The 12851-nt window shown below is 44.8% G+C and overlaps 2 protein-coding genes across 4 annotated transcripts in view; one reads left to right on the forward strand and one right to left on the reverse strand.

Moving 5' to 3' along the window:
• Positions 1-12851, forward strand: part of LOC121718806 (NACHT, LRR and PYD domains-containing protein 3-like) — an 849641-nt gene that overhangs the window by 177753 nt on the left and 659037 nt on the right. The window lies entirely within an intron of this gene.
• The window catches only part of LOC121718809, a 34967-nt gene that overhangs the window by 12342 nt on the left and 9774 nt on the right, over positions 1-12851 (reverse strand). The window contains exons 9-13 of the mRNA XM_042104065.1: positions 11117-11774; positions 6665-6825; positions 6048-6303; positions 4198-4446; positions 3063-3220 (exon numbers count right to left, since the gene is read on the reverse strand). Of these exons, the coding sequence (XP_041959999.1) occupies positions 3063-3220; positions 4198-4446; positions 6048-6303; positions 6665-6825; positions 11117-11774 (1482 nt within the window). The remainder of the gene's footprint in view (positions 1-3062; positions 3221-4197; positions 4447-6047; positions 6304-6664; positions 6826-11116; positions 11775-12851) is intronic.

Consider the following 12851-nt stretch of genomic DNA (forward strand, 5'->3'; position numbering starts at 1 on the left):
TGAGGCACTCCAGTGTTTAAAATGACCTCATCAGACATGGTACCCTGTACAGAGACTTTTTGAGGACGATCAGTTAAAAAGTCCTTAATCCATAATACAAGGTGTCCATTTGTGTCCAGTTTTATTAGTCGTTTTAAAAGAATGTCAGTCTTGACCGTATTAAAAGCTGAGCTGAAATCAATAAATAAGATTCTAGCGTAGGCCTCTGGGTGTTGGATGTGCTTGCTAACCATGTGAAGGAGAGTTAGAGTGGCATCCTCAGTACCTCTTTGTGCCTTATATTAGCAGATGGGAGTTTGCTAGACGACCCAGTACTACCCTTTCCATACATTTGCATAGAATGCTGGTGAGAGCAATTGGTCTGTAGTCATTGAGTAGGACAGGGTGGGACTTTTTAGGCACTGGGATTATTGTAGTTTTCTTCCATGAAAGCGGGACGGTGTGTGTATCAAGCAGAGTCTGAAATAGCCTAGTGAAAACACCTTTAAGTTGGTAAGTGCACCCAGCTAGGGCCCTCTCCCTAAGACCGTCCGGGACCGGTGCTTTGAAAGGGTTAATCCTGGCAAGACAGCCAGCTATCTCCTGTTCAGTGAGAGTGACGGTATGCCAGACAGAGCTACATACTTGATCAGAGCTGACCCCATGTGTGTTTTTAATCAAACCTGCTATAAAACTGATTGAGTTCATTTACAAATGAAGTAGTATTACTGATTGGGTGTTGCTTCCTGGTCTCTCTACCCATCATATTATTTAGACTATTCCATGCTTTACGAGCATCCCCTGTAACAAACTGACTCTCCATTTTATCTCTATGTTGTTGCCTGGATTTTTTGATAATCCCTCTCAATTCCCGTCTTTTTTCTTTAAAAAGTGTAGTGTTTCCCTGTGCAAAAGCATCCCTTTTCTCACGGAGGCACTTTTTCATTTCATGAGAGACCCACACGTTATTATTGGGGTATATTTTAACAGTTTTTGTTATGACAACATTATACTCACAGAATGTGATGTAGGATGTTATTGTCTCTGTTAGCTCATTTGCATCTGTACAGTTATCAAAGAAAATGTCCGAGTCTGTATCATCAAAACAGTCTATCAGTCTCTCCTTACAGGCATCAGACCACAGTGATACCTCTTTGACAGTAGGCCTCTCTCGTTTGATCTTGGCTTTATAATTTGGCAGAAGATGAATAACATTGTGGTCTGACTTACCCAATGGTGGGCGGGGCACTGCCTTGAATGCATTGGGTATGTTGCCATAGCATTTATCTAGAGTCCGAGAGAGTCGCGTGGGGCAGTCTATGTACTGATGCAGAGTCGGCATGTGACTGGTGAGATCACAGTTGTTAAAATCCCCAAGTATAAAGATAGGTTGGTCCACTGAGCGTGAGAGTGCATTGTTATAACTCTCACTTATACGATTCGCGGCTTCCTCATACTTTGGTCCTGGTATATATGTGAGAATGATGGTGATTTGTCCGAATTCCCTCGGTAGATAAAACGGTCTGAAAGAGACCGAGAGCAGTTCGTAATCGGGGGTACACACTTTCTCATGAATGTTCAGCTGAGTTGCCCATTTATTGTCCACAAAGATACACATGCCCCCTCCAATCGATTTGTTCGTTTTATATTTATCCCGGTCGGCCCGTATGGAGGTGTATCCAGGAAGCGCCACTTCGGTCTCGTCCTTAAGCCAAGTCTCCGTTAGGCAAATTAAGTTACTCCATTTAAAGTCACTTTCAACTCTTACCCTAGCCATCAGTTCGTCCATTTTGTTATTAAGTGATCTCACATTTGACAACGTTATTACTGGTAAGGGGAATCGCGAGCCTCGCCTACGGAGCCTGTTCCGAATGCCCCCTCTTGAGCCCCTTTTCTTTGGCTTTTTGGATTTAGACCTTTTCCGTGCAATTTCGGGACAGTCGCGAGTTGATAGTGTGAGATCCAGGTGTCCTGCATGTCTTTGTAACGATAGCAGGTGCTCCCTGGAGTAAGTCAGGCCTTCTCTTGGCTCAGTGAAACAGTTGTTGACGGAAAACAGAAAAAGTAAGACGCACAAAATTATCCAAGCTCTCATAATAGCCATAGTCCACTGTGTAGGAAGCTCTGACAAACGTTCAAAACGAGACACGACACGTAGCGAAATAAAATAAAAGCAAACAAACAAACAGTATGTTAGTGTGAGGCTCTGGGTCAGCCGTCGAGCAGCGCCTCGGAAGTTCAGGATTGAGAAAAACGTTGCGTGATCTTACTTGTTGTTCCACTGCTCTGTGTGTGTTAAAGGCTGCCCACTGCTCTGTGTGTGTGTGTGTGTGTGTGTGTGTGTGTGTGTGTGTGTTAAGAGCTGCCCACTGCTCTGTGTGTGTGTGTGTGTGTGTGTGTGTGTGTTTAGAGCTGCCCACTGCTCTGTGTGTGTGTATGTGTGTGTGTGTGTGTGTGTGTGATCTGTAAGGGATAATGCCCGACGAGGTGTCCATTATCAGAAATAAATGGACGACGCGGAGGCGTGAACCATCGTCCTACTATCGTTGTTATAGTTACCATTCATAAGCATTGACATGGAACGGCGATTAAACTTTTTTTTACCAGATCTACTTCATAGGTGTAGTATATGTAAGGGATAATGTATAGAACTATACATTATCCCTTACATATACGTTCTATACATTACGTACAATACATTACATATACGTTCTATACATTATCCCGCTTATTATACGGCTACTTGCCAAAACGAAAAAATATAAATGTCTCTTTACACTTATTTGTTACCGTTTCGTCGTGGCAATCCCATTCAAGTCAATGGAGCGTTCTACTACCATTTTTAAGAGCCGTATAATAACACTTTTTAAACGACACCCTTTTCAACCTAGACCATGGTATAATACTTGTTTAGTCCAGGACGGCTGGTGGTATGGGCACGTAGACGGTAGAGATCTTGCCCTTGGAGCTGCGCACCTTCCTGGTGACCTTGGCTGCCCACTGCTCTGTGTGTGTGTGTGTGTGTGTGTGTGTGTGTGTGTGTGTGTGTGTGTGTGTGTGTGCGCGCGTGCGTGTGATCTTACTTGTTATAGTCCAGCACGGCTGGTGGTATGGGCACGTAGATGGTCGAGATCTTGCACTTGGAGCTGCGCACCTTCCTGGTGACCTTGGCGTCGCTATGCGCCGTGTGGAAGGTGGAGCACAGGATCACGTCGCGGCTGTCCCTCCACTGCACCAGCACCTGAGGGGGCAGTCATTATACAAGTATTGATTATAAAGTATTAAGTCCCTCCACTGCACCAGCACCTGAGGGGGCAGCCATTATACAAGTATTGATTATAAAGCATTAAGTATTAAGTAAAGGTATAAGTGTGGCCTTATGTCTTGTGAACATGAAATTAATTCACATTTCTGAGGGTCTTTTCCCTTCCTCACTTTACATCCCGTTCCATTCCATATCTTAATAAGCTGCATGTCCCTCCATTATTGCCATTCTTTAATCTTTAATATCATTATTATCATTCTTTAATCTTTAATATCATCAATATTTAATATCATGGCATATTTAATGGCCTCCGTTTCAGATTAACGTTAACTGGCTTTGATATCCCCAATGCAGTGAGGGGCAGCCGTGGCCTACTGATTAGCGCTTCGGACTTGTAACCGGAGCGTTGCCGGTTCGAACCCCGACCAGTAGGCCACGGCTGAAGTGCCCTTGAGCAAGGCACCTAACCCCAAGCGCCGCTGTTGTTGCAGGCAGCCAACTGCGCCGGGATTAGTGTGTGCTTCACCTCACTGTGTGCTGAGTGTGTTTCAATAATTCACGGATTGGGATAAATGCAGAGACCAAATTTCCCTCACGGGATCAAAAAAGTATATATACTTATACTTCAGCAAAAGAGGTTGGTAGCTCTTGGTTATAAAGCGTAGATTTTATCCTCGTATCGGGTGCTCTTGGAAAATGGGATCAGTTCATGAGAAGGAAAGCAATCCAGGCACTCAAGGAAAGGTGACCTTTCCTGAAGTGCCTAGATTGTTTTCCTTCATATATATACGTATACTTATAGACCCTTTCAACAATAAAAACAAAAACGATGAACGTTCTATTTGGTTCCCAATCTACTTCCTCTGCATTAAGATAACATACGGAATGTTAAAACGGAAGTCTTGTGGGGCCAACTATGATGCTGATAATGGAACTCTTGAAAGGGTCTGTACCAGGGGGCCCTCTCTGTGCCAGCGGATGGTGCCCTTCGGAGACGCCTTGTCCAGCATCCCCGCCTTCTTGCACAGCGCGCCGAGCCGGCCGGCCCGCGCGGTTCCACACGCCCACACGCTGCGGTTCTGCAGCAGGTCGCGGAACAGGTCCGGGCTCGTGAAGAAGTTGTCCAAGAACAGCTTGTAGCCGGAACCCAGGAAGGGGGGTGTAATGGGAAGGAGAGACATGACCGCGTCGTAGCTCAGCCCCTTGATAATAACAATACAATTACAATACAATACAATATAATACAATATAATACAATATAATATAATATAATATAATATACTACTATGTATAATATAATATAGTCACAAGCAGCAATGAAAGATTAAAGCTATTCTCAACAGGTGAGCAAGGATCCACAAATGAAACCAAGATCCACGCACAGCCTGGTTAGGTGCAGGTAGATTGCAGGAACATACCTAAATAGCAAGAATAAGATTGCTCTACTGCACACTGTTGACTTTTACTCGATTTTATTCAGAGCAAACAACGCATTTCGCATACAGCGTCCTTAGGTTCGCTCAGGTGATACACAAACATTGGGAAGACACAGGGAAAAAGAGAATGTTGTGTGAGAGGTAAGTGTTTCCCAGAGAATAGAGTCCCGAAGTATGACGTAGCAAATCACTGGATCTAAACAAACTTTCGAAGTGGCTTAAATAGCATTGAATGTAGACATGTGGCACCATTTCTAGCTAATAAAAATAAATATATCCATTTAAACATGTTTTACCTGCTAGGCAGCAGCTTAGCCACATAATACGGATTCCCTGTGTAATAGAAAGAAACAAAATTCCAGTCGATATTTCACGTCTTCTCAAGACTGGCGGCAAAAAGAGTGACGTTTTTTGCAAAAAAAATAAATCCAAAACACGTCCGTGAATTTAATGACTTCAACCGCATGCTGTGAAGTTACATGCAGGTCTCTTTTACGGAGGAAACCCATGTTAAAATAAAACTCTTAGAAACATTGTAAAATGATTGAAATAGATTAAGAAAGCCACCGCTATGGTGATTTCTAATAATAGATTGATTTGTTTAGATCCAGTGATATCGCTGCCTTGACAACGCTACGTCATGGCTTCGGTACTCTATTGAATTCCATTTGTGGTGGTTGGTTTGCAGGATTAACTTGAATGCAACAGTTTTTTAACAAGCTGGTTATGATGCTAACCAGATTTAAGCACGATTTAGTACAACCTGGAAAATCATTGTGTGGTGGTCAATGTTGATATTGTGGTGGGCCGCCACAAATAAATCGATGTATGGGAAAGACTAGAGGTATTGAAAGAGCAGTTGCGTTCTCCGTTTATATAAATTGGTCTTCTGCATGTTCCACGTGGCAGACTCAGGCAGAGAGGCGATAGAGCTCTTGTTGTGGCTGTACCACGCCAACGGAATCAGCTGCAACCTACCATCAGAGACGCTCCCTCCATCACTAGTTTGAAATCTAGGCTCAAAACACACCTCTTCTCCCTGGCGTTTCCTGCTCTTTTATGATTATTATATTTGTATTCATGTATTGTCCTTTTATTGCACTATGTACAGCACTGAGTGTGAATTTTTACTTACTTGCTAAATAATAATAAACACATGAATAAAAAATAAATAGATAAATAAATAAATAAATAAATAAATAAATAGTTAGAGAGCAGTTATGTACCTTTTCTGTTTATATCAATAATATTAAATAAATAAATAAATAGTTAAAGAGCAGTTATGTACTTTCTGTGATTATATCAATAATATTAATTTAATAAATAAATGAATAAAATAAATAAATAAATAAATACAGAGCAGTTACCTTCTCTGTTCGGCCCGGGCCGCGGCCCTCGTACACAAAGAAGTCCCAGGTGTAGCCGTTGGACGAGTCGGCCAGCACGAAGAGCTTGTAGCCCCATCTTGTCGGCTTGTTCTGCATGTGCTGGACCAGGCAGGACTTGGCCCTGGAGGCGACCATTCGCTCGTCCACCGAGATGTTCTGCCGCGGGTGGTAGCTGGCTCTGCACGCCGCGCGCAGCTCGTCGTACATGGGCTTGATTCGGCCCAGGCGGTCATACCTAGGGATGAGCATCGTTAAGAAATTATTGATATCGATGTCATTGTCGAGTCTGCTTATCGATGCGATTCCTTATCGATTCCCATATCGATTCCTGTACAATTTGCTGAACACTTATAGGATGGCTTTGAGAGTTGTTGGCTTTGAATGTCTAATTTAAAGTGGTTTTAGAGAATGAATATCAAGTGTACAATATCTATACAGAAGTTGAATGCTTTAAAATTTCTAAGAAAGTAAACATTTCTAAAACAAAGCTTTGTATTGGAATCGTTAGTGGAATCGTTAACGTGTGGATGTGTACGATTCCGATGGATCGGAACGTTTGGAACAGATTCCCAAAATTTCTAAAACAAAGCTCATACCCAGGCGTGCCCCTGCGGATGTCGTTGGCCGCGTCGGACGCCGGGTCGCTCATGTGGATAGCGGTCGATATGGCTTGAAACTTGCGGCCCGACATGACCGTCAGCGGGAAGGCTATCCGGTAGAGCTCAGACCTGCGCCAGTAGTCGGTTAAGTTCTTGCCCTTGACCACGCAGGTGAAAAAAAATATGCTTCATACACTTTTTTTGAAATTACAGTCATTTACTTTGAAATTACAGTTATTTACAACTTAAATGACAGTTATTTACAACTTAAATTACACGTTTTACAAATTAAAATTCACTTTTTAGAACACAGTACATAATAGTACACAGTATGACACTTCACAAATTGCAGAATTAGTATATTTATTTCTAGTATACTGAAGTTGTATTTAATGACATCTATTTTGAAGTATACTTTTGGAAGGTACGTGTTAAACATACTTTAAACCAAACACACAAAAGAGAAGTATACTGATAATTAGTTTAACATCCTTAAATTATATTCCTAATACACTCAAGTAGGGGTGTCATGATTCTCCAAATCCTGGCATCCATGTCCTTTCTAAGAGCCACCAACCAACCAGCGAACAGAGGGATGAACTTTGAATTTCCCCACCCATTTTTGGGGGATTGAATCCACACAGGGAGCAAAAAGGGCTTATACTTCCCCGATTAGCTAAGTTAGTTAGTAAGCAAACGGTTTTAAATTGGAGTTTATGGTAACTTTAACTGTTAGCTACAAGCTCAATTTATCCTTTACACTGGGGTATTGGAAGTAAATTAGGTTGGTAATGTATGTCATTTTGGCATGAGTCAGACAGTTACATATACGTATTTATTCATAACCATTGCGTTTGAATGGACTGCTTGCCGTCTTTACCATTGGAATAAATTATATGATGCAAGCTTGCTTGCTCAGGGCGTGATGTAGAGAAACTTCTCTTTATGACGAAACGCCAGTTGTTAGAGATTGGTTCAAAGGAACTCCAATGACTTTAAACTTGAAACAAGTGTCCTCCCACCAGGAGTTCGAGTTCAGTTGATGTTTTATTTTGGCTGTAAAGTTCGCGGAGATCATGTTAACGCACCGCACTTCAACACACATGTGTTTTTTTCCTCTTGGCATGCATACTGGACGTCACGGAAAAAACAAACGTTGGTGGTGTGGCAGCATCGTCGATTAGACCTATGATTTCAAAGTTCGAGACTGTGATGTAATTTCAATCAGTTTTCAACTTAAAGCCGTGAATGTGATAGCCTGACAAAGCCTATGGCAGGGCATTCAGGCCCTCACGGACTACAAGCCCGCGCCACAGAGCTGTGAGAGCAACATCCCTCTGCTCAACAACCTGAACCGCTTCTTTGCTCGCTTTGAAGCACAAAACAGCACCTGCCCACAGAAGACCCATCCCCCTCTACATGAGCAGCCCCTGTGCCTCTCTGCCGACAGCGTGAAGAGGACACTTGCTGCTATCAACACCCGTAAGGCAACAGGTCCAGACAACATTCCAGGTCGTGCGCTGAAGGACTGCGCAGGGGAGCTTAAGGATGTCTTCACAGACATCTTTAACACTTCCCTGAAGCAAGCCATCGTCCCATCATGTTTCAAAGCTGCCACCATCATACCTGTGCCGAAGAAAACTGCTCCATCCTGCTTCAATGACTACCGCCCTGTGGCACTGACACCCATCATCATGAAGTGCTTTGAGCGGCTTGTCATGTCACATATCAAATCCATTCTCCCCCCCCACCCTGGACCCCTTCCAGTTTGCATACCGAGCCAAGCGGTCTACAGAGGATGCAATCTGCTCTGCCCTCCACCCAGCCCTCACCCACCTGGAAAAAAGAGACTCATATGTGAGATTGCTGTTTATAGACTTCAGTTCTGCATTCAACACCATAATACCACAACAACTCATCAGCAAACTTGACAAACTGGGACTCAGTACCTACCTCTGCAACTGGCTACTGGACTTCCTCTGTCAGAGGCCTCAAGTAGTACGTGTTGGCAACAATACCTCAAGCAGCATCACACTGAGCACAGGGGCCCCCCAAGGCTGCATGCTCAGTCCGCTGCTCTTCACCCTGCTGACGCATGACTGCACTGCAACCTACAGCAACAATCACATAGTGAAATTTGCTGACGACACAACTCTGGTGGGTCTCATCACCAAGGGCGACGAGACCCAATACAGGTTGGAGGTCGACCATCTGACCACGTGGTGCAGGGACAACAACCTCCTGCTGAACGTCAGCAAGACCAAAGAGATTGTTGTTGACTTCCGGAGAAGTCACACCCAACACCTGCCACTGACCATCGACGGTGCTGTGGTGGAGAGAGCGAGTAGCACCAAATTCCTGGGGGTGCACATCAGCGAAGACCTCTCCTGGACCACCAACACTGCATCACTGGCGAAGAGAGCTCAGCGCCGCCTGTACTTCCTGCGGAAACTCAGGCGAGCAAGTGCTCCACCAGCCATCATGACCACATTCTACCGAGGCACCATTGAGAGCATCCTCTCCAGCTGTATCGCTGTGTGGGGCGGAAGCTGCACTGAATACAACAGGAAAGCCCTGCAGCGCATAGTGAACACAGCTGGAAGGATTATTGGTGCTTCACTCCCCTCCCTGAAGGACATTTACACCACCCACCTCACCCGCAAGGCGACCAAAATTGTGAGTGATGCAAGTCACCCCGCTCACAATCTGTTCGATCTACTGCCCTCTGGGAAGAGGTACAGAAGCCTGCGCTCCCGCACTACCAGACTCACCAACAGCTTCATACACCAAGCTGTAAGGATGCTGAACTCTCACCCTCCTCTCCCCCCTCCACCCTCAGCTACATAACATCCTGGACATTGGACCCACAATGGCCGCGTGCACTACTCCACTTGCACACTTGCACACTTGTACACTTTACAACTTGTTGTTGTTGTCCTGAAAACACAACACATCTGCTGCTCTTACATAACTTGCACCACTATGTCACTTTCTTTCTTACTTAGGTCAAACAGAACTACACAAGCCTTTTATTGGCCTGACTTTGCACTAGTATTTTATTGACTGTCTATGCACAATCTCAACCAAATTTTGCTGCTCTTATTTTTTTCATTATTATATGTGCCCTCTTATTTACTTACTTTTTTGTTTACTTGAATGTTATGTTTGTCTGTGGACTTAAATTGGTAAAATATGTCTTGTCTTCACCGTGGGATAGTGAGAAACGTAATTTCGATCTCTTTGTATGTCTGGAACATGTGAAGAAATTGACAATAAAGCTGACTTTGACTTTGACTTTGACTGACTCCTGATATCTGGCTGGTAGCGTGTGTGTGCGTGATGTTGCCGACAGCCTCCACTGTTGCCTAGTTAACCATGAGCATGCGTGAGAACTCAAGCCTTGTTGGAGTGGTGCAGGCTCAGTTGTGAAGTTAGGCTATACAGCCAATCCATGTTGCTACATAGTCATTACTATGGACCACGGCAATTATTCGTGACCATCGTTTTTTGGTGAAAAAAAAAAAAAAAAAAAAAACGAATTTTTTAAGTATTTTTTTGGGGGCTTTTTTATGCCTTTAATGCGACAGGAAGAGTGACAGAGAGTGACAGGAAGTGAGTGGGAGAGAGTCGGGGTGGGATCCAGAAAGGACCACGGGGCGGGAATCGAAACCGGGTCGCCGGTGTACGGTGCAGGTGCCCCAGCCAGTTGCGCCACGGCTGGGGCCTCGTTTTGGAATATTATACGATTGTATGAGTCAACTTGTGTGGACGTCACCGGAACACTGGAAATAAACAGAGGTATATGCACTGGCTGAATTAGCACAACCTTTATGCATCTCTTTCACATATACTGCAGTCATATTTATTGTTCATTCGGAAGGAATCAGTTCACATGGCTAGGCCCTTGTAATGACATCTCGAACATGTTAAGAGGCTAAAAGCACATTTAAAGCCTGCCCCGTTTCAGCAGCCTGGGTGCAAACTCTAGCAGGAGCATAACTTTGTGTAGGCAACACTAATTTTGTTTAGTTTTTTCGCTACTGACAGCACTCCGTGATCACAAACAACAGAGCTAAGTGTTGAAATCGACCGGAGTTCTCCTTTAAATACGTAAATGTGACACCCCTACACTCATGTAGATTAGCAAACTCAAGTACGAACACCTGGACCACCCAAATATGCTTAAATATACTAAATCTTAACATATTTCACTATACTTGCAGCTAATGATCAGTATACTTCAAGTGTGTTGAAGATTGTGATGTGTGTTAACTAGTTGTGTGTTATTGTCACTTAGCTGCGTATATAAGTATATTTATATTATCTATATAAATACAAATATATGAATCTTTTTTCTCACCTTGACCGGCCCCATGTAGATCAGCATGTGTACATAAGTATATTTATATTATCTATATAAATAAAAAATATATGAATCTTTTTTCTCACCTTGACCAGCCCCATGTAGACCAGCATGCTCAAGTATGAGTACATGTCCCGCAGCGTAATGTCCTGCCACTCGGCCTGCTTCGCTCCACTCTCCTGCTGCCGGCGGCCATACCGGTTGGTGTTCTTGACGACGGTCTGCAGCATGGCGTCAGTGATGAACAGCTGGAACAGCTCCACCGCCGCGTAAACCCGCCCGGCTGAGAGCTGGGGGCCCGGGGTGCGGGTGGGGTTAAAGGTCGGCTGGCAGGGCACCACATCCTCCTGGTCCATCCCTTTCCACGCGTCGCTGGCGAAGGCCGGTCTGGCCGTGGGCTCTGCCCTGCGACCTCGTCCGCGTCCGCTTCCTGCACTTGCTCCCCTTCCTCCTCGTCTGCTTCCTGCACTTGCTCCCCTTCCTCCTCGTCCGCGTGCCGCAGGTCGTCTAGAGGGAGTTAAAACTCTCGGCGACTCCTCTTCCTGAGTGACTCCGGGGTCAGGGGTGGGGTGGTCAACGGAGGACTTCGCTTTCTTTCTGTGGGTTGCAGGTCGTCTAGAGGGAGCTGGCCCTCCTGACTCCTCCTCCTCTGCTTGAGTGAGACTGCTGTCAGGGTCATCATGGGAAATGACTTGCTTCCTGGGCGGTTCTGCCACTGGCTCCCAATCAGATTCTTCCGACTCCCTGAAAACGAGGAGGAACGCGTCAGTGTCTTTATCTGCACATGCACACACACACACATGCACACACACCTACACACACACGCACACACACCTACACACACACGCACACACACACACACGCACGCACACACACCTACACATGCACACACACCTACACACACACACACACACACACACACACACACCTACACATGCACGCACACACACACACACACACACACACACCTACACATGCACACACACCTACACCTACACACACACACACACACACACACACGCACACACACCTACACATGCACACACACCTACACACACACACACACACACACACACCTACACACACGCACACACCTACACATGCACGCACACACACACACACATGCACACACACCTACACACACACGCACACACACCTACACACACACGCACACACACACACACACGCACGCACACACACCTACACATGCACACACACCTACACACACACACACACACACACACACACACCTACACATGCACGCACACGCACACACCTACACATGCACACACACACACACACCTACACACATTATCACAACATAGTAGGCTACATTGAAGAGACTAAACTAAGTTTTATGAAATCAAGCAGTATCTCAAAGCTAACGTTAGAATACTGTTTGGATGTCGAATTTAGCATGCTTAGCCTACTTACAGCTGCTTGTCAATTTCGTTGAAGGGCTCATTTTATTGACTCTGACACGGAATGTTTGCAAAATCCCGATGTAAATGGAAAAGTGTTTTCCAAAATTCAAAAGTGCTTGTCCCAAGGACAAGTACGAACCTTTATTTTAACTATGTAGAAAACGTTATGAATTGCATCCACACATCAGCAGCCTTTCAACTGTGTTACAATTGCAAGGGTTCCCTCAAACGTCTTAAAGTGACTAGACGATCTTAATACCCCCCCCACCCCCCGTTGTCAAAGTCAGATCTCCAGTGGTTCAACAGTTTCACTTGCGCAGATGCGCGCACACACTGAATTAGCGCTCACTACCCCCTAATGCTATGCCTCTTTATTTGATAACACTAAATCAAGAAA

This window comes from Alosa sapidissima, chromosome 9, assembly GCF_018492685.1.
Source record: "Alosa sapidissima isolate fAloSap1 chromosome 9, fAloSap1.pri, whole genome shotgun sequence".
NCBI classification, from domain to species: domain Eukaryota; kingdom Metazoa; phylum Chordata; class Actinopteri; order Clupeiformes; family Clupeidae; genus Alosa; species Alosa sapidissima.